A 21,975-nucleotide genomic window follows, 5' to 3' on the forward strand; every position below is an offset into this window, starting at 1 on the left:
AAAAGCCACGCCTACCCAGTCACATGGCCATGCCCACCTGGCCACGCCCGCAGAACTGGTTGTTACAAAATTTGAATCCCACCCCTACCTAGGGGTGGATCTGCATGTATACTTGAGTAGAAATAAAATAGTCTGATTTAAAGTCCTGGTCAGGAATGAATCTTGAGACCAATGATGGGCTAGGCCAGTGGTCGCCAACCAGTGGGCCGGAGACCTCTGGTGGTCTGTGAGAAAATTTTGGTGGTCTGCAGAGAAATGTTACCCCAAAGCACCCCCCAAAGCAATTAATCCAGGCTGTGCGGGAACACAAGGCTTGTGTCGCTTGCATTGCGAACAACATGAGGTAGTGAGGGGAGAGGAGAAAGGGCGGAGGGAGGGAACTTGCCCCACATGCCTGGCCTGGCCCCAGGCTGCTTCTTTCTGCTTCTTTCTTCTTCTATTGGCTGCACACAAGGAAAGCAGCAAAAGTCTTTCTTTCTCTCCCCAAAACTCCACCAGAAATGAGTCTTTGAGACCTTGCAAGGCATCCAGCTCCAAGAGGTTGCACCAGCATGACAAGTCTCACAAAGACTCATTTCTGGCGGAATTTGGGGGAGAGAAAGAAAGACTTCTGCTGCTTTCCTTGCATGAAACCAAAAGTCTCTCTCTCTCTATCTCCCTGAGAATGGAGCTGGAGATGGTATCCTGCGATCCCGAATAAAGAATGATTGATCGATAGGAAAACAGGGTGGGGAATTTTCCCAGGATCTCTGGTCCGCGGGATTTAAAATTATGAGTTTGGTGGTCCCTGAAGTCCAAAAGGTTGGCGACCCCTGAGCTAAGCCATTTTCGCAACTTGGGAGAGAGCTCATCCTACCAGCATTTTCACTTCTCATATGCCAATCTTTCCAAGGGTAGGACAAAAAAGATGCACTTTTGCAGGGTCGTCGTTGGCCACTGCCGAAACGAAATGGAGAAATACAGGTAGTCCTCAACTTACCACCACAATTGAGCCCAAGATTTTTGTTGTTAGCTGAGACATCTGTTGAGTGAGTTTTGCCCCCTTTTATGATCTTTCTTGTGACAGTTCAGTGAATCACTGCAGTTGGTAAGTGAATCTGGCATAACCCATTGACTTTGGCTTGCCAGAAGGTTACAAAAAAGGGATCACATGGCCTTTTGGGACACTCTGCAATGGTCATAAATGTGAAATCAGTTGCCCAACAAGTGAATTTTGATCACATGATGGTGGGAATGCTGCAAAGTCTGGTAACTCTGAAAAATAGTCATCAATCACTTTTCTCAGCACCGTTGTAACTTTGAACGGTCACTAAACGAATTGTTGTAAGAGGACTATCTGTATAAATATCAGCCAAAGAGAACGGAAATCACCTTCTAGCCCGGTTAGACCCCGCGATCTTCACTTCTCTGTGGCGGAGAGGGGCAAAAAAGTCCCGGTGCAATTAAAACCTGCTCAGTTTTAAACAGATGTTGATTCTTTCCCAATAAAACGTGAGCCAAGCGGTTCTTTCCGCTTTCTAATTTGTTTTCAGCACCTTTTCCAGGGCCGGGGAAAAAAAAGAATCAGAGCATGCTCCGACTGCTACGGCATCAGGAACAAAACAACCAGCCGTAGGAAAAGCTCACGTTTTATATTTCTGAGCAACAGCGACTTCGCATTGAGGCCGCACCGATCGCGCCAAGTTTACTTCTAACCTGTTATGTCTCTATGGATTGTGGATTTCAGAGTCAGCCAGCGCTGGCTAGGAACCTGGGGGCAATCTAGTTTGAGCCTTAAGGCACAAACTACATATCCCACAATGCCAAGGGCTTTCGCGCCCTCTCTTTCCCAGCGGTGGGGCGGGTTTTTCTTTGCGTCTCCAAGATGGCGGCTCCCAACGCGCTGCTGAAAGCGTGGAGTCACCGGCTGAGTTGCGGGGTTCCTGGACGCAGGAGTTTCTGGGGGGGGAAGAAGTAAGTGTCTGATGGGCCTCTTTCCATGCAACAACCACGGGTACATAATACGGGGATAAGTTAAAAGTCTAGAGATTCTCAGTCATCCGGGTCAGGGTTATCCCAAAGGTGCTTTTTCAGGAGGCAGCTGGACTTTCTTGATTTTTTTCTTTTGAAGACGTTTTGCTTCTCATCCAAGAAGCTTCTTCAGCTCTGACAGGATATGGGAAATGGAAGGATTTATATTCCTTGAAGGCTTACAATAGTAATAAGAATAAACAAGTTTCAGTATAAGAAATAGAAACTAATAAATGGGGACAATAGGACAGGGACGGTAGGCACGATTGTGTGCTTATGCACACCCCTTACTTCTTACTTCTTCACCTCTTAGGAATGAGGTGAGATCCATAGAGGTTAGTTTGAGGGTAAAGGAGTGGGGGTTTGAGCAGGTGACAACTGAATCAGCCAGCGAGTCCCAGACATTGACCAGTCTTGTTGCTGAAATCTTACTTCCTGCAATCAAGTTTGGAGTGGTTTACATTAAGTTTATATTGGTTGTGTGCTCTTGTGTTGTTGTGATTAAAGCTGAAATAGTCATTAACTGGTAAGACGTTGTAACATATAATTTTATGTACTATGCTTAAGTCCAATCTTAGCCGGCTTAGTTCAAGGTTGTCTATTTCTGGGAGTTGAAGTCCACAAGTCTTAAAGTTGCCAAGTTTGGAGACCTCTGTTTTAGAGGGTCGTTGAAGCACTTGGAGGTTTATCTAGGTCCTCAGGGTTACCTGAGTAGTGCTCCTGGTTCCTGAGGACACAGATAAACCTCCAAGTGACCCTGAAGACACAAATAAACCTTCAAGTACTTCAAGGACCCTCTCAAAGGATGCAGGTGACCAGCTGTCTGCAAAGAATGTAAATCCTTCTGTTCCCTACTATCCTGGTCAGAGCTGAAGAAGCTTCTTGGATGAGAAGCGAAACATCTTCAAAATAAAAAAAGAAAGTCCAATTGCCTCCTGAAAAAGGACCTTTGGGACATAGGGATAAGTTGGAGTAAGGGGTGCGGGGGAGAGATGGTTAACAGAATTGAGTTGCAAAAATTCAAATGTCACTAGATGGCAGCAAGAAGGGACTCTGGGCTGTCCTCTTAGGATCGCCCGGATGTTTGCAGGAGAGAGTCCTTGGAAGGCAAAATCTCAAGTTTTCTTATTCTGCAGCTTTTACCTGGTGAGCCTCTGGCTGCACTTTTAAACTTTTCATATGTTTTCCTACCTCTGAAGTTGCAATGATTAATAGCACTCTTCCCAGGGTGTTATGTTTCAAGACCCTGATGTACAGTTCCAGGTTTTCCTGCCAGTGTGGTTGGTTAGATTCTTTATTGCTGGCAACTTTAAGCTCTTTGGAAATAAAGAGGGAAAAGTCCCCATGACCCAGTGTACTAGGGGAGACCACACAGCACTAACAGTGCTGTGGACAAACTAGAAATAGTCCTCTACTTACAAAAATTCAGTTAGTAGTTCAAAGTTACAATAGCACTGAAAAAAATGACTTATGACCATTTTCAGAGTTATGACCATTGCAGGAGCTCCATGGTTACATGATTTACATTCAGATGCTTAACAAATGACTCACATTTACGATGGTTGCAGTGTCCCGGGGTCATGTGACCATCTTTTGCCACATTCTGACAAGCAAAGTCGATGCGGAAGCCAGATTCATTTAACAAACTGGGTTAGTAATTTAACAACTGCAGTGATTCACTTAACAAATGTGGCAAGAAAAGTCATAAAATGAGGCAAAACTCACTTAACAAATTCCTCACATAGCAACATACATTTTGAGCTCAGTTGTGGTTATAAATTGAGAACTACCCGTATAAGTACCATCCACTGAAGGAGGGTACGAACAGCCTTTATATGGTTGTATAATAAATGCTGATCATAACACAATTAGATTTTCTGCTTATAGTGAGATAAGCAGAACAATAAATTGGAGGTCTGCATTAGTTAATTTTTGTGGTTAGTTCCGTCCTAGTTTCCATTTAAAAATAAAGTGCTAGCTTAAGATAACTCATGAGCTAACATCAGCAAATGCCAAAGCAAGCTATTAAAGAGGTGTACTTTTGCTCAAGGGCCTTGATAATTTGAAATTTTAGGTCCAAGTACCTGATTTGTTTCTTCAAAAAAATGAGCATAGTAGTCAGACAGATTGGTATTAATAAATATGAGATGTGTCCCTGAAGTATTAGATTTTGAGGGAAAAGATTCTGAGTTTAGATTTATGCCTACATACATATGCAGCAAATCCCAGTAAGATTAGGTGATGTCAAGGCTTTTTAAACCAATTGATCTATGAGACAGATCTCAACAAAATTCAACACAACTTTTTTTTTTTTATTTGTCCCAGAGGTCCATTACTACCCCTGACTTTACGAGAAGGAGTTGAACAATGTCTTCCTTTGTTTGGATTTAAGTAATATTTATTATTACATATTTATTATGCTTTGATTTACAAACATTTATACAATCCACAAACCATTTTGGGAGAATGATTGTCTTGGAATAAAGGGCATTAATTATAAATAGTAAGTCTTTGAATATGTAGGCGGTGATACCAGGTTGGTTTAAAAATCCTCTTCTAATTTATTTCAACAGGAAACAAGATCAGTCAACAGTAGTAGAACCCGTGAAAGAAGTTTGCCCTGTGATAGACGTTTGCCCTCCACCACGAAGTAAAAAATACACTCCCCCTGAATATCTCCAGAATCACCTAGAATCTCGCGTGAGAGAGATTTGGGGATCCTCAGTTTCGAGTGACTGGCAGAGGACATCACTAGCAGACATCGGTTTAAAGTATCAGCTATTGGCACAAATGGCAGCAGATGTGGACCACACAGTCCCCAACAACCAGCTCCATCAAATGAAGAGTGTGGGAGACGTCTTGGATTTCTACAGTACACCTGTAAAAGACATTTCAAAGTTAGATGAATTGAGCATGCAAGAGCTTCCATCGAATCTGAAGATCAATTGGGAGTAAGAGTCAAAGTACTGATGTCATTTGTCCTCGGTAAAACAGCATCAGTATAACAAGGAGATAAAGCTTGGTTTTGTTTTCCCAAGTTTCCAAATAATGCTTCTTACCTCCCTGCAAATAATATTAATACATTCAAGCAAATAATTCATGCATGCCTTTTTTTTTTTTTTTTTGAGACAAAGAACTCGAGAGGGTGTTTTTTTTTTCCAGGCTGTTCTTCATCAGAGGAGACTGTGAATATCAAAATGAGTCACCAGAAAATATTTGAGATTTGGTTTTCCTCTTCTTCCTTTTACCCTCATTTATCCTGTATTTGTTAATCAAGAAAAGTTCTTACGTTGATCATAAATAAACTGGGGTTGAGGCAGCAATTAATTTAGTCTATTAAACATTGGAGACCTCTCTCTCAGATAGCAAACCTGTTAATTGAATAGGAAGGATATATTCATCATCTTAATATAAGACAACTCTGAATCCTGTTTTTTTTTTAATCTACATCAATGAATTTTGTTTGCTGTATTCAGTATAAAAGTAACAAGATAATAAAGAGGACAGATTTCCTGTTAGGACATAAAAATAGTGGGAATCTCATGTAAAAAATTAAAGTTCTCTATTACAAGAGAATATTTATATATATGGCTCAGAGTTGAACTGTGGAATCAGTGATGTTGTCCTGGCATTTAACTGGCTGGCTTGTGATATCTGGGCCCTATTACACAACTAGGTAACCACTGTGTGAGTAAATATGAAATTTGCTTCCTGTTTATATACAGTAGTTTGCCTGTCAGTGTTGGTGGTGTGTATGTGTGTGTTTTCCTTGGTAGTTCTTTGATTGGAATATTGTTTTCTTGTTGATAGTTTGTCTGGTATTAATCCCTATTTGTTTGGGTGTTGGTTTCAGAAGATGATCTTTTGGTCTTTTTGTTTCTTACATTTTGATTTTGTCTCTTTTGAATGGTACAGTATGTAGATGTGGTTTATAAGTCTGTTGATGGTTGATTTGCCCGCTAAACATTTTAAGCATTTTTCATTTTGTTTTTGTTTAAGATGCTAATAGTTTCCCAGTTGACAATGCAGTTGAGTCTGTCTATGTTGTGAGATTAAGGAATTTTAATTGTGCCTTCTGACTGCTAGTTGGTGTTTATGAATATGCTCTGCTAGTCTTCTGCATGTTGTTCATAATGGCTGTTATAGTCCTTACACTGTAAGTTGTATATGACTCCTGTTTTAATTTGTTTGTTTTTTCCTTCTCGTGCTATGGGGTTTGCTTAAAATGTTTTGGAAGGCTTTAGTTGGTGTGTGCGATAGTGTATCCATGCAGTTGTAGTAGTCTGTTGTCTCTGAAATGTTTTTGATTAATGGCAATTTATCCTTTCCATGGCTTGTGCTGTTGTGCTGTAGTGGGTCAGTTAGTCAGGCACTTTTTAATTAAGTTGTGCAGATATTCATTTGGTTAGAAGATATATCGGTGATTTATTTCCTTCTTCTGGTGTTCTTGGTTGTTATAATGCATTTATACTTCTTTTTGAATACAGGTAGTCCTCAACTTATGACCACAATTGAGCTCAAAATTTATGTTGCTAAGTTAGAAATTTGTTAAGTGAGTTTTGCTCCATTTTACAACGTTTCTTGCCACAGTAGTTAAGTGAATCACTGCAGTTGGTAATTTAATAACAGAGTTGTGAAGTGAATCGAGCTTCCCCATTGACTTTGCTTGTCAAAAAGTTGCAGAAGGTAAATCACCTGACCCCAGGACAGGGCAACCGTCATAAATGTGATTCAGTCAAAGCATCCAAAATGTAAATCACATGATCATGAGGGTGCTGCAACGGTCATAAGTGTGAAACGCCATCATAAATCCCCTTTTTTCAGGGCCATTGGAATTTTGAATGGTCACTAAGTGAACTGTTGTAAGTCAAGGACTATCTGTAATGTTCTTACACATCCCTGGTGGGAAGTTAGGTTGTTATTTTGGTGGTGCACTCGGTTAGTGTGCATTATGTTTTGATAGACTTGCATTTCTAACTTGTTATCATTTCTTCTGCTGGTAAGGATATCCAGGAAGGGTTTTCTTCTTCCCTTGTGAATTTTATTCATTTGAAGATGTTGTCTCCAGTTGGCACTCTGTGGTCACAATAATGGTTGAGAAATAGCAGTGCTTTGCTGCCCTTAATGCCAACAGATAATCCTTAGAATAACTCTTACCTGTGTTTGGTTGAGTTCACTCTTCATTTTCCTTCAGTGGCATTCCAGGTATCTTTTATGATGCTTCATCACCCAGAGCTCCTTTGAAAACAAAGAGGCCCCTCCAGGATCCACAAGCATAGGTGCCATCTAATTGAAGGCCCAAATCTCCTCCTCGTTCCAAGCTCAACAAAGGTCTCAGTTGAACCCTGTACCAGAGCCCCAGGAACAATTCCAAGCTTACTCTGGAATCTAGTAGGGTTTATCCTGTGGTTAGGGTAGGTAGACTATTCAGAGATCCTGCCTCCCCAGAGGGAAGTGCAGCACCAGAAAACTCCAAACCAATGAGGAATAATTTCTCCATGTCAAGGGAGAAGATGGTAACATCTCCCAACTCTAGATCATGTTGTATTGATGCAACATAAAAGCCATGACAGATGCATGAGGTTCACAAGGAGCTGGACCAGAAATAACTTGGGTAAAATCCATAATTGTTATGGTGATTGAGAATTCCCAAGGCATCTCTGAGTCCATGCCAACTGAAGGGACAGCGGATTGAAGGAATGCCACTACCTGTCTAGCCACAGATTTGAGCAGCTCAAGTAGGTTACTATCCAATAGGAAGAGTGGTACATAAGCCAGTCTCTTCTCAGGCTATAACTAAGCCATGGTGGTGCAGCGCTTAGAAAGAAGTATTGCAGGCTAATTCAACTACTCAGGAGTTCGATTCTGACCGGCTCATGGTTGACTCAGCCTTCCATCCTTCCGAGATCGGAAAAATGAAGACTCAGATTGTAGGGGGCAACATGCTGACTCTGTAAGCCCCTTAGAGAGGGCTGTAAAGCACTGAAGTGGTACATAAGTCTAAGTGCTATTGCTGTTGCTATAATTTATTTTCACAAACAAGGGCTGATGCTTGGCAATCTGCAAAGCTGTTAGGGTGTCTCAGATAATCGTTGCCACATCTCTTTATTGTGATTCTGTGATTATGACTGATGTAAAGCAGGAAACCTGGCTGGGCACATCTAGAGGGGAACATCTCACCCACCCACACCTATGCCCAGGTAAGTTTCAACAATGCAAAGATGCTCCACCCCCTCATCCAAAATGAAGTTATGGATGAGACCAGCTTTATTACAGGCTGGCCATGCATTAAGCAGCAGGAGTCACGGTCTCTAGACATGACTACCAGGCCATGGACACAGCATAGAGGTAGGGCTGGAAAGTGACATTGATACTAACATCAAGGGTGAGTTCATGGTGTTATTTGCATAATGGCATATAAATGATACAAACACTATTTGATTGCATAATAGTCCCATTGCTTAAACAATATAAATCTTTGCAAATGATGTGAATTTTAGACACTCAAAAATAACACTCATACATTCCTGTTGTATGGCATGATCAATTACGGGTTCACCATGCTAAACTGTTGGGTTGTTTTGTACAACCCATCAGACCGGGGATCTTCAAACTTGTCAGCTCTAAGACTTGTGGACTTCAACTCCCAGAATTCCTCCTCCAGTCATGTTAGCTTGGGAATTCTGGGAGTTGAAATCCACAAGTCTTAAACTTGACAAGTTTGAAGACTCCTGCATTAGACTAAAGTGGGATTGGATAGTTTGTGGGGAAACACATAGAAATCCAGCTATTGTTATAGTACAGTATTAGGTGAAGAAGGCAATTTCATAAAACCAGAATATGCTTTATTCGGCCCAGGGGACGGGGGTGGTGGTGATGGGACAGCATAATATATGAACTTTGGTAATCCACATCTGCAGTTTAGTGTTCTGCACATCCAGCTAATCAACTCTATAGAAAAGAGTTTCTCTTTTCAAGTTGGATGAATGGTTACTTTTAAAAAAGATATCCAGGTTTGTCTTATGACCTCTTGCTCCACTTATACAACCTGTTCCTACTTCTGCATCTGTAACAACCCTGCAAGCTCGATGATCCAAAGGGGTATGGCGAGAATGTGTAGAATGCATAGCCATGGTTGCCCCTGGTGGAAGACTTGGAGACACTTTCAACCAAAGGCTGAGACTGTCAAACTTGAAGCCATTACAAAGCGTTCCTGATTTTAAGTACTATATGTTGATACACTCATTCACTCTTCTTCACACCCTCACATGCCCACAGCCTACTCATCCGTTGACCAGACTATGTGTAAGCTAGAGGAAGGGAAGTCACTAAGCCCAAACCCCAAATGTTTCAAACCGCTGATGTGAACAAGATCCTTTCTAGCACCCAAAGTCCTTGCTTTATTGATCTGTAAAATTCATCCAAGGGTTAATGGGATAAAGGCTTCCTTGCACTCCAGGCCTTTTTGCCTGATGATATTTCTGTTAGGCGCATACATAAGAGTTGCCTTGCAGCAAGATAGGTAGCAAATACATTTAATAAATAAAAACATTGCTTGGCTCTTAATGATTTGATTCTTTTCTGAAAGTCTTTGGCAAGATTCCTGCTTTTGTCCTCTGTAAGCTTGTATTTAGTCCAATGTTAGTTTATGGCTACAATGGTCAATTTTGGCATGCCCTTATTCTCGTAATACCCACTGCTGGTATTTGAATGTCTTTCCCCAATAAGATGAGAGTGACTCCAATTGACTGTATTGTGTATTGCAGTGGTTCTCATCCTGTGATCCGTAGACCCCTGGGGGACACAATGTCAAGAGGTCCGCAAAGGCTTGAGGAAAATTTATGATTTAAATCTTAAGTCTTGGGTGGGGTGGGTCTGTGACCACAAAAGTTATTTAAACAGGGTCCATGGTGAAGAAAAGATTGAGAATCAGTGGTGTAGTGCATTGTATTACGGAATGGATTGGATTGGATTGTGGGTTTAGGTAGAATACTCTTGTAAGGAATTTCGGACCTAATAATGTTTTTATATCATATGCAAGAGGTAAATATAATTATAGCCACTAATGATCCCAGTCGTCTCTGAATTAGATCTTCTAAATGTATTGGATAACAATTTTGAGAATTATTAGCTGAGTTAACAGGATTCTGAATGACTTGCACTTTCTAAAATACCGATTAGGTACCAACAGGATGACTGTTTTAAAGGAAATCTATGATTGGAGGTTTATTCCTGAAAAGCTGAAGAACATAAGTTAAGAAACAAGGCAGGTCTCATATATCCCTCCCAACTCCTAGAAAAATGACAAAACCCTGATGCGAACAGTTTTGTGATAATTTCTTTTTATCTCTTTTGGAAAAAAAAAATGATATACAAAAACCCAGGAATCAACATGGCAGGCATTCCAGCAAAAATACAGAGAGAAGTTCCATTTCTCAAAGGAAACACTATTGATCATGATCATGCTAGAAAAATGGGATGTAGCAGAAAAATGTCTAGGGCTGGGGGAGGGAGAGGATGGTCTTTTTAATTTCCTTTGATTCGTCAACAATAAATTACAAACCGAAAATCAGTTTTGGATACAAATGTGTTACATTTTGATTCAGAAAATTAATCCGGCATTACTAGGAGAAAGGAACACCTACATTTCGGGGGGATTAAAGAGCTGCTCTAGGCATTGCTTTTTATTTTAACAGATGCTCAGTTCTATCTCTTCAGAAGAATCTCTTCCTGAAAACAAGGAAAATTGCCGAAACCAAAAGTCCTCTTCGGCTGCCTTTTTCCTTGGTGTTTCCACTTAACTCCTTGACAGCTTATCTTCCCAGGGTGCTGAGAAAAGGAAAAGCAGAGATAAGGTACCAAGTTTGACCAATCTTTCTCCTCGATCCGATGTTCTAAATTTCTTTTGCATTTCCTTGTGAATGAGAAGGGACATTTCTGTGGAGGCACAACAAAGATGCTTTTCACATGGTTCATATTTGACACACGTAGTCGGCAGCTGATTTCCTCTTTGTGTCAATGTGAAAGGTATTACAATATATTAGCACCAATGGAACTGAATCACAAATGCATTGCCCTAAGGCATCTTTCTGAGTTGCAAAATAACACTCAAATGTAGCAATGAAACATTTACACTCTTTCTATTACAAAACACCGGTTGGTAACACATGTGATGGGTTTCCAATTTTCGGGGTCAATTTGGAGCCTTCTGTGAAGCACTGTATGAAATAACAGGATTTGGAGTGGCTCTAAAGAGATTAATATATTTGCTCCAAGGTTAAGTGCTACTTCCAAAGTTTATCATGTCTTAGAAACGCATGCATATGTCACAAGAAAGCGATACATATATGTCTACAGCAACAACAAAAAATGCTCATTTGGTAGAATTCTGGTAAATGATTCAATGATTATGGCTACAAATTTTCCTACATGATTTTCATGCTTCTTAGGAAGAGACAGTTCTTAAGAAATTCAAAAGTACCACACTGAGGTGGATTTCAGCTTAGTGCAGACCATTGTTCTTTGGCCTGGGACTGCAATAATGCTGCAATAATACTTCATTCTCCCAAGTTTCCCAACTTGTTCTTCTGTTCCTCAAATCTACTAAAAGGCTAATGATACAGTCTTTTGACTCACACTATGAAATCTTGATTCAATCTGCTAAGCTATTAGTACTAAACTGGACTCTGGCTAAAAGCTGCTGTCATTTGTTCTTGCAGTTCAAGGCAATAATCTTAAGGATAGTGCACAAGAGGTGTGCATTCACACGCAGGCTTTGTCAATTATTTCCATCGTGCCGAAAGAAATGTTGTTGGTTGCTTTATACAAAGAAAGTTTGCTTGAAGCAGATTCTACGAGACAACAAAAAAGCTGCTAGCTAAGCAAGCAGTGTGAATTATGCACATTCAGTGAAGACCTAGGGGCTAAGTAAACTAGTCTTGAGTCAACAACCCAAATAGTACACACCATGAGCCCCCTTGGGACAATTTCCTGAGCAAGCTCCATTAAAAAAACATGGAATTCCTGAAAAAAAAGTTCAGGTATTTCCTGCTCTAGTCACAGTCACAATTACGGGGCTTGTATAAGAGGAATCAAAGTTTGCAAATCGACAACTACTTAGTCTTGCTATGTTAAACCAGCATTCAAAATACATATTTCTCATTATTGATAACCTGAAGGACCAGATAGCAGTCATGCAGAGAACAATTCTACAGTAACTTCTAGAAAATGAGTATGAATTCTGTAGAATTGCACTGCCAATACTGAATCTGAACTCCTCACTTTCTGGAAGCATCATCTCTCTGGTAATAAAAAGGTAAAAAATGAATTAGTATTATAATTATCATTTAATTTATTGAATATAAAACAAAACAAAACAAAAAAAGTTTGTGTGTACAAATATCACAAAACGTCAACAATTCCCAAAGGTGTAGTGTCTCAGAACACATTGTAATCAAAAAGGAGTTCATATTTTTTGTCTTGTTTCTTTTTTGTTTTCATTTGTCTTAAATTCTGGCATAAATATATTAAAGCTGACAACAAGGAAAAAAAAGTGGGTGGGAATTCCAGGGCAAGCTATATCACTTCCTCATACAAAAATGTACAAAACATTAGTTCCTAACTAGACATAACATAATACTGGTCATCATAGTTTGACAATTAGTATAACTGTGTGTTCTTGTGGGAGTACTGTAGCAGAGGGCAATAAAAAAATTCTCTTGATGTTGTTCAGATCAGGTTACTTCAGTCATAGAGGCAGAATGATTCTATACAACAAAAAGAGAGAAGACACAGAATATGTTTTAATATGCAGTGATGTAGTCACAACTGTTGATCTTGGGACAAATAAGAAATGAGATAGGGAAAGCACACTAGAGTTGTTTTTAATCTGTTCAAAACATTTCTATCCTAAGGCATATGACAGGAAGGAAAAGGAAGGAGGATTTAATGGAGGATCCATTATTTTTTTTGCCTAACTGCCTGTTTCATAACAATTTATCAGGATTTTTTTTATTTTTTGGAGATTTTTTTCTCCTGTTTCAAACTGTTTCTGTACTCTTTCCCCTCCAAATACCAAACATAATTCCATTTTGCTCATTTTGGGAGCATTATCCTGCTGGTGGACAGGTGAAGAGACATTGATTTGATCTCCTTATTTATTTCAAACATTCTGCTAGGTTACAAGCAATAAGATAGGGGGAAAAAAATCAAAGATATACAATAGTCTTGCCCATTAAAGTCAGAAGTAATGTCAGCCATAAAGTGAAGCATTCATATGATTGCCTCAAGGCCCCCATCCCTGGTCTTCTCGATGCGGTCATTAAACAAATGTGCAGGTTGTTAAGTGGAACACATTCAGGGGCCTGAGGGGAGGTCCTGGGATGCCTTGTACAGGCCCTACTCCAGGCTCCCCCCACCCCAAGGCATCCCATGCTCCGCTTCCTTGTTTCCTCTCACATTGCCTTGGGCCTACTTTCCATCCCACCAGCCTCCACCCCCTTCTTCTCACCTGCATCACACATTGCACGCTTACCTTTCCAAGAGCTCCAGAGCTTGCCTAAGGGAAGCAAAGGAAGCTGCTTTGTTGTTGGGCTGTGCAGTGCGATCCCAGAAGCAGCCGCCATTTTCTGAGAACCTACAATTCAATGCGGCTATTTGGAAAATGGCGGCTGCTTCTGGGATCATGTCGCACAGTTCAGCAACAAAGCACATTGCTTTGCTTAATGATCCATACAGTCCTCGCTTAACAATGACAACTGGGACTGCCAGAAGTGCTGTCACTCAGCAGCACAGTCCTGTGGGTTTTTTCAACTTATAGCCATGTCACTTAATGCAAGAGTTTCCAGCCCCAGTTAGCATATTTAATGAGGTTCTACTCTGTTAATTGGAGTTAATGGGAACTGGATTACAACACAGTTCCCCATCCTGCTTTAAAAACACTTGTACAGGACATAATATCTGAAGTAGCTCAGAGGCTCAAATATAATCGCCAAGAGTGGATACGTGGGAGGATATTTGTTATTGAGCAGACTGTCCCAGTTAAATGATTACCTTTAATCCAGAATGGATAAAACTGATAGAATATAAAAATGCAAAATGGAAGGACTAATTTAATTAAATAACGGTGCTTCTAAATAGTTGTCTTTATTTATCATGCTAAAAACATAAAAGAAAACTGACTGCCATGTTTATTTGTAATGTAAAGAACTGAACTATTGAAAAAGAGCTAATCAAAAAGAGAAATGGATAAACAGAAGGTTAAATGGTACCTGGGCACTCAATGTTTCCAAAGGACTTTCCACTCGTGGAAATGCCATCAAGGGCACGCCTCGTTGTTCATCCAATTTTGATTTTGAGGTTGTCCCATGTGCTCCCTTGAAATTGTGAACTACACAGATGCCCTTGGGGATCAGAAAGAGAAAAGAAGATTTGTTTATGGAGCAATCATAATTACTAAAACCCAGAAGATATTTGCATATGTTTTGTGGCATGGACTTAGTTTCTATCACTGAGTGGCATTCTTTTAGATTGACATAAACTACCAATTTTATCTTGTTTGTAATTTTGCAACCAATTAAAAGCTCTTGTGTATTCTAAAAGCATTCCATGTCTGTGGTATAATTTTGGCTCATGCTGAGCAACATCTAGCAAAGGTGTTTTACTCACCCTCAGGATCAGTAACACCCTTGTTAAAGCATCTGCTAAAACTTTCAAAAGCAGATTTATATTACATCAATCCATGATCATATCACATAGTTCCCAGTCAAAGGTTTAGATTGCAGTGCACAAACTTGTGACTGAGATGAGAAAGCAGTAGCCACTTCATGGGACAGATGCTGTGGTAAGAAGTAAACCAGAGATGTTGGGAAGCAGAGTTTGCCACAAGTATAGCTGAGGCCAAGAACCACTGACCGACCACAGTAGTTATATAAAAGTCTGTTCAATTTCTGTACAAATGATGGAAGCAGGAAGTAGCGTGTCCTTTGCTCTTAGGATGCAAATTGGTCTTGAAAAAGCCTTTTCTGTTTCTTCAGCCCTGTGTGAACAAGCTGGCCCAGTTTGGATACAGGCAGGGGAAATTCTCCTCATGAAAATGATAGTAAAAAGTTTATCCACCTACCAGGAAGAGTGCTACTGTGCTTCCCAAGATGAAGCCTGCAATGACATCTGAACAGTGGTTTCGATACTCAGAAACTCGGTTGAGCCCTGTAAGGAAGGCAGCACAAAGTGTCCCCAGACACAACACTGGCTTGGCAAGCCGACTGCTCTTTGTCTTGATTGTGCTAGTGATGTACATCTGAAATATCAACAGATTGACCTTAGTCACATAACCTAACCCTCAACAATCCAGCACCATTCACCTCATATGATGGTCATCTGTATACAGGTAGCCTTTCACTTGCAACAGTTCAATTACTGACTATTCGAAGTTACAGCCGCACTGAAACAAGTGACTTATGCATGTTTTTCACTTATAACCATTGCAGCATCCCTGTGTTCATGTGTGTGATGACCTGGGGTGTGGCACAAAGGCAACAAGTCAGATAATCAATAAGAGTCCCTTTATTAGCTCCAACCTTGCCCCCAATGTCCAGGTTACCTTCTGGTTGGAGAAAAACTATTCCAGGAACAGCCTCTGACTACAGAGAATTAAATCCAAAACATGGGCAACACAAACTGTAAGTTTAAGTCCAATCAAGCCAAACTGAGGTAATTAGTTTGGCAGGGCAGGAGCAAGAATTCCAGTCATGCAGGCATGGCAAAACTCACACGGTTGGGAAGACGCCAGGAACACAGATAAGCAAAGACAACACAGGATAAAGTCGCATTTGCTCCCAGCAGCTGTCGCAGTCAGCATTCAGTTCTTATAAACTTTCATCCCAGGTGTGGCTGATGAAGGGAATCAAGGCCCTTTCCTCCCCCATAAGCCACACAACCCATGTTGCTCTCTTCTCTGTTCCTCCCTAGGATGAAGAGGGGGTGGGCCTGGGCCTTCCTCTGAACTCCTTCTCCCTTGTTCTATCTCTCCCCTGCTCTGCCCAATCAGACTCTGCCCTTCCTCAGCCTCCTCCACAGCCAATGGTGCCACACTCCCATTCCGTGTCAGCTGTTGGTCTTCCTCCTCGGATTCAGACTCTGACAGGAGCATGACAATGTGATTAAAATTTAGACATATAGCAAACTGATATTTATGATGGTTGCAGTGTCCCAGGGTCATGTGATCCCCTTTTGCAACCTTCTAACAGGCTAAGTCAATGGGGAACCCAGATTCCCTTGACAGCCTTGTTACTAACTTAACACCTAGAGTGATTCATTTGTCAACTGGGACAAGGAAGGCTGTAAAATGGGGAAAAATTCACTTAACAGCAGTCTCACTTAGCGACATAAATGTTGGGTTCAATTGTGGTCATAAGTCAAGGACTACTTGTACAAAGTTTGGATTTGTGCTCCTTTCAGTTTTATGGCAAACTAACCTTGGAAGCAATGCTTGGTTAGTCGATTTCAATATGAATACTTTCATTACATTCACTTCAAAGAACTCAAAACATGAATTGGTTCACTCAGAGAATTAATCGGGTAATTTGAAAACTAAGTAGCAGAATTCACACACGATGATAAGCAAAGATATCTGTTATTTGTTCGTCTTGTGTCATAATAAAGAGCCATGGTGATGCAGTGCTTAGAATGAAGTATTGCAGGCTAACTCTGCCCACAGCCTAGAGTTTGATCCTGACCTGCTCATGATTAACTCAGCCTTCCATCCTTCCGAGGTCAGTAAAGTGAGGATCAGTAAAGTGAGGACCTAGATTGTTGGGGACAATAAACCAGATTCACTTAACAACCAGGTTACTATCTTATCAATTGTAGCAATTCACTTATCAAGAATGGCAGAAAGGTCATAAAATAGGACAAAATTCATTTAACAAATGTCTCACTTAACAAAAGAAATGTTGGGCTCAGTTGTGTCATAAGTTGAGGACTGTATTGGTATGTTAGTGCAAGATGCAAGCTTCGAATGTTGGGCCTTATTCAGATTTCTTAGGATTTTTTTAAAAGATGAAATCTATATGGCTAAGCATGCCTTAAAACTGATTTATTATTGGAATCTCGCACAGTAAGAAATATAAACATTTCACTGCTGTTCCTTAAAGCTTATGTGTATTTTTTCAGGCTTTTGCAAGAGTCTAAAAATATATTGATCCATGCAGAGTTAATATGACTCTTAAAGGAGCCACAACTTTTTTTGCAGGCTTGTGTTATTTTAACAAAACGCATTACACTTGTTACGAAGTCTAAAGATCTGAATGTTTGAAATATTTGCAATTATCACATTAGATCTAGCAATGGGAATAGAGTCTAAAAGTCACCAACAAATCACAGATACTGTTCCTGAGTTTCTGAGATTGATATAGCAAATGATTTTAAATCCTGAAACATGTATTTTTGTCTGATCAACATGCTACAACAAAATGAGGTATTAAAAAGGCATAAACAAGTAACAGTGAATATTTTTTGCTATTTTATCCCATTTCCAGCTTTTAAAAACTACCATTATGATTTTTAGTGTAATTAATAAATGACAGGAAATGAACAATGTATGCAGTTTTTTTAAAAAAAGGCAAAAGTACCATGAAAGACAATGAAAATGTAATTATAGGATGCAAGATTTCTTTGTATTCACAACTATTCCTTCAAGGAAACAGCAAAACCACGATAAAAAAAATCGGCAGCACTGAGGACAAAGTTAACACTAATTTTTGAGGCTATAATTACAAGGGTGACATCAGTAGGCAGATACTGTAGCACTAAAATAAAAGTGATGGGATAAATCAGCAAATACAATAGAAACTTCTCCAGCAATTTATGCTTTCCAAAACGCAGCCTGGCTTCATTAAGACCTCACTTCCCAAAATAGCATCATCCCAGTAACAGATGCTTTCCAAGTATCAAATGAGGCTTAATGGGATGCAAACTAAGGTTAGGCCAAGTTAGATCAATCTCATGGGGATACAAATAGAGAAAAAATAAAACTGCAAAAAATTTGGGGGATATAATTAAGTGGATTGCTATAATTTCCGTTTGTTGAACAATCACAGTGGCCTGGTTCCCATAAAGCGTTAAGGTCTAAACCATGATTTCCAAGTGTCAATGGCTGAGCTCACAGAAATACCATGGAGACTTACCATAATGGCTGAAAAGTGAGTTGCACTAAATTAATCACACAGAATGGAATCACAGTTCTATTCAAATATCTTCAGAATAATAAGCAAAAAGGTGAGTCAACTGTGCTATATAAACAAACCATTGAGGAAAGTTAGCACCCACCCCTCCTAGAAGAATGAAATGTTTTAGGAAATATTTAAAAAGGCAGAATGTTGTGTTTCCTTGGATAGAAAAAGGAGAAGCAGGTTTTTAATAATCTCAGCTCCAAGGTGATGGGATTAAGACATGACTCTCCAGGACATAATAGGATTATCTAGTTTACCACATGGCACAACCAAGCCCCTTTATTACATCACCCAGCAAGGTTCAACTGACTTGATTCAGACAAATCTGACTTCATATGGAGTCTGCAACCAATAGGATACATGCCCTTGCCACGGGAATAGGAAGCTTAAGGTCAAAGCCCAAGAGTGGATATAAATAACACTCATTCTAGACTCCATGTGGTCAGCTACCCAGGACTTCAAACCCTTGTGGTCCTGTCCACCATTAAACCATCCTTCCAAGCAGCCTCCATGTTTCCAGTGTCTTTCTCCCCACTTGGAACTGAACCCAGATGGACATTTCTTCCAACACCATTATAGTTTTCATAATTATAAACACTCCAGAAGACAAGCTCAAGATCCAAAAAGATCTTGACAGACTTGAACACCGGGCCCTATCTAACAAAATGAAAGTCAACATAGATAAAAGTAAGATTTTACACAGGCAAGAAAATCCAACTGTATAGGTACAGGCTAGGTGAAACTTAACTTAATGCCAATAACTGTAAGAGGGATGTTGGGAGTCCTAGTGGACAATCACTTAAATATGAGTCAATAGTGTGCAGCAACACCTAAAATTTCCAGTGCAATCCTGGGCTGCATTAACAGAGGGATAGACTCAAGATCACATGAAGTTCTAGTACCGCTTTACAAAGCCTTAGTAAGACCACACTTGGAATATTCCCATCCCATTTCTGGTCACTCCAATATAAAAAGGATGTTGAGACTCTGGATTAGGGGGCTGCAGGGTAAAACATATGAAGAATGGTTATAGGAATTGGATATGTCCAGTCTAATGAAAAGAAGGACTGGGGAAGACAGGATAGCAGTGTTCCAGTGTTTGAGGGGTCCCTATAAAGATGAGGGAGGTCAAACTATTTTCCAAAACACCAAAAAGGCAAGATGAGGAGCAAGGATGGAAACTAAACAAAGAGAGAAGCAGCTTAAGAGTTGAGGAGACATTTCCTAACAGTTAGAACTAGTATTTTATCAGCGGAACGGCTTTCCTTCAGAACTTGTAGGTGCTCCATTACTGGAGGCATTTAAGAAAATACTGGACAATCATTTACCTGAAATAGTATAGGTTGGACTAGAAAACCTCCAACGTCCCTTCCAACTATTATTCTATGTTTACCATTATGTAGAATTCAGAGCTTCTTCAAAATAAGAAATTCAACAAAAATTGCTTTGCTTACTTTGCTTTGCTTACTGCAGCCAAGTCATGAATACTGAATATAAACGTATAAAACATATAAACATATAAACTAGGTGTATATTTTAAAATAAAATTCCTACTGATTTCACAAAATGAACTAGTTTGTAGTGCATCCATTTAGCATTTTATAAATATACACTTTCACCATCTGCTAGGTGACAGATAATTCTGTGAGCAAAGTGATTTTATTGGGCGTGTACATTGCTCTGGAGGGGATAGTAACAGTAATTACTTCTCAAATGCCCCCCCACCTCTCCCGTTAATTATACATCTCCACATTTCAAGGCTGAGTAAGCACAGCAGCCAGTCTCTGTCTTTCTCTCACACTCTCACAATACACACACAAACACCGAATCACAAAATAGAATCACGGAGGGCATGTGGCGCTGAGTAAAAGGTAGTTCACAGCTTTGGTGAGCTATGTATCAATATTTTCTTTACTGGAAACGGTTTGAAATATTTTTTTAAAAAACCACGGGCCTTTCCAAGCAATCTCTTTTCATCACCTTCACAATGAGATTCAAAAAGGTTAGAAAGGGGTACTCGTAATTTACATTAGGTTTTTCTCACTCCCCTCTCCTTTTCCTTAACGTTCTTGCCTTTCCTCTGAGAAGCAAATTAAATGACTCCACGGGGGAGTCAGAATGTAAAATGAGATAAGAATGTTTTCTACCGGAGCAGTTTTATGTTCTCAGACTGATTGAAAATCATCAGTTTGCACACAGATCATTGTTGTTCCTGCCATGCCAACTGCTCTTTCCTCATCATGTAAATAAATAAATAAATAAATAAATAAATAAATAAATATAATAATAATAATAATAATAATAATAATAATAATAATAATAATACTATTATTATTATTATTATTATTATTATTATTATTATTATTATTATTATTTTCCTTGGGGAGATGATGATTAAATGCAAGCTAACTGCAACAATCCAGGTGACTACTAGAAATACAAAACACCATTGACTTTTTACAGGTAGTCTCAACTTATTAATCACAAATGGGACCAGAATTTCTGTTGCTAAGCAAGGTGTTAACTAAAGCTCTGCCCAATTTTACTTTTTGTCACAGTGGTTGAGCAAATGGTGGCAGTTGTTAAATGAAGCACATGTGGTCGTTAAGTCAATCTGGCTTCCTCCATTGTCAAGCTATTCTCCAAAGCACCTGAGGGCAGGACAAGAAACAATGGATGGAAACTAATCAAGAAGAGAAGCCACCTAGACTGACAGTTAGAACAATGAATCAGTGGAACAACTTGTCTCCAGAAGTTGTGAATGTTCCAACACTGGAAGTTTTAAAGAAGAGATTGGATAACCATTTGTCTGAAATGTGTAGGGTTTCCTGCCTAAGCAGTGGGTTGGGCTGGAAGACCTCCAAGGTCCCTTCCAAGTCTGTTATTCTATTCTATTGACTTTGTTGGTTGGAAGCTGGCTGGGAAAGTCACAAATGGTAATTACATGACCCGGGTCTGCTGCAGCCATCATAAACACAACCCAGTTGCTATGTACCTGAATTTTGATCATGTGATTGTGGGGATGCTGCAGCAGTTATAAATTTGAGGACTGGATTGTTAAGTCACTTTTTTCACTGCCATTATAACAGTCAATAAATGGATGGTTGTAAATCAAAGACTACTACCTTGATTCACTGCCACCCAGCAGCTGAAATTTTTGCAAACTGGATCAAAAAGGATGACAATAAGAAAAACTGCTCCTTGGGAAGTCAATATATGAAGGTGAAGAAAGAGCAGTGAGATTTGCGAACTTGGAAATGCTTGCCAAAGAACCAAATTAAACTCCAGAAACACAGAAATGAATTCTGCACAATTGAGCAGCAAGATGAATATAACTATTAGGAGGAACTGGTACCTCATGGGAGGAACCCATAAATACACAGGGCACAAAAGTGTGAGTTAACAGCTTATCAACTATGGTTCAGTTTGTCATGAAATTGTTGCTTGCGTTATCACTAACAATGCGCAGGGAAACTAAGCAACACAGCTCAAATAACTGTTAAACAGCCAAATAAATTCACAGCACTACAAGACACAAACTGAAGCAACAACCAAAGGTTTGGACATATTTGTTTCCCCGAAGAATCAAACGTGTATAGGATGGATTTATCAAAAGCTTTTCGCAACGACAGCCAGATGCAATATTCAAAGGCAGTATGTGAATCTTAGATGTTTCTACAACAAAGCAAAGAATATAGGAATCAAACAGAGGAAAGGTGACACCCTAATACTGGGA

General features: G+C 39.7%; 2 protein-coding genes and 1 long non-coding RNA gene across 10 annotated transcripts in view; 1 reads left to right on the forward strand and 2 right to left on the reverse strand.

Annotated features, from left to right (window-relative positions):
- LOC148127252 (uncharacterized) overlaps positions 1-1,660 on the reverse strand; it is a 34,331-nt gene extending 32,671 nt beyond the window's left edge. The window contains exon 1 of the long non-coding RNA XR_015742138.1: positions 1,627-1,660. This is a non-coding gene — a long non-coding RNA (uncharacterized LOC148127252). The remainder of the gene's footprint in view (positions 1-1,626) is intronic.
- Positions 1,661-1,799: 139 nt separating this feature from the next.
- On the forward strand, positions 1,800-5,539 carry MRPL50 (mitochondrial ribosomal protein L50). The gene is made up of 2 exons (XM_026713387.2): positions 1,800-1,953; positions 4,584-5,539. The coding sequence occupies exons 1-2, from the start codon at positions 1,865-1,867 to the stop codon at positions 4,963-4,965; spliced, it is 471 nt and encodes a 156-aa protein (XP_026569172.2). The 5' UTR covers positions 1,800-1,864; the 3' UTR covers positions 4,966-5,539.
- A 2,826-nt stretch (positions 5,540-8,365) lies between these two features.
- Positions 8,366-21,975, reverse strand: part of PLPPR1 (phospholipid phosphatase related 1) — a 154,129-nt gene continuing 140,519 nt past the window's right edge. For 6 of the 8 annotated variants that reach the window (XM_087926500.1, XM_087926496.1, XM_087926498.1 and 3 more), the window contains exons 6-8: positions 15,131-15,307; positions 14,280-14,411; positions 8,366-10,839 (exon numbers count right to left, since the gene is read on the reverse strand). In XM_087926500.1, the coding sequence (XP_087782626.1) occupies positions 10,717-10,839; positions 14,280-14,411; positions 15,131-15,307 (432 nt within the window). In that variant the 3' untranslated portion in view covers positions 8,366-10,716. Of the gene's footprint in view, positions 10,840-12,337; positions 12,777-14,279; positions 14,412-15,130; positions 15,308-21,975 lie in introns of those variants that run through there. The other 2 variants (XM_087926502.1, XM_087926503.1) reach the window with 1 other exon arrangement.

Source organism: Pseudonaja textilis, chromosome 2 (assembly GCF_049901715.1).
Source record: "Pseudonaja textilis isolate UNSWEBS1 chromosome 2, rPseTex1.2, whole genome shotgun sequence".
NCBI classification, from domain to species: Eukaryota; Metazoa; Chordata; class Lepidosauria; order Squamata; family Elapidae; genus Pseudonaja; species Pseudonaja textilis.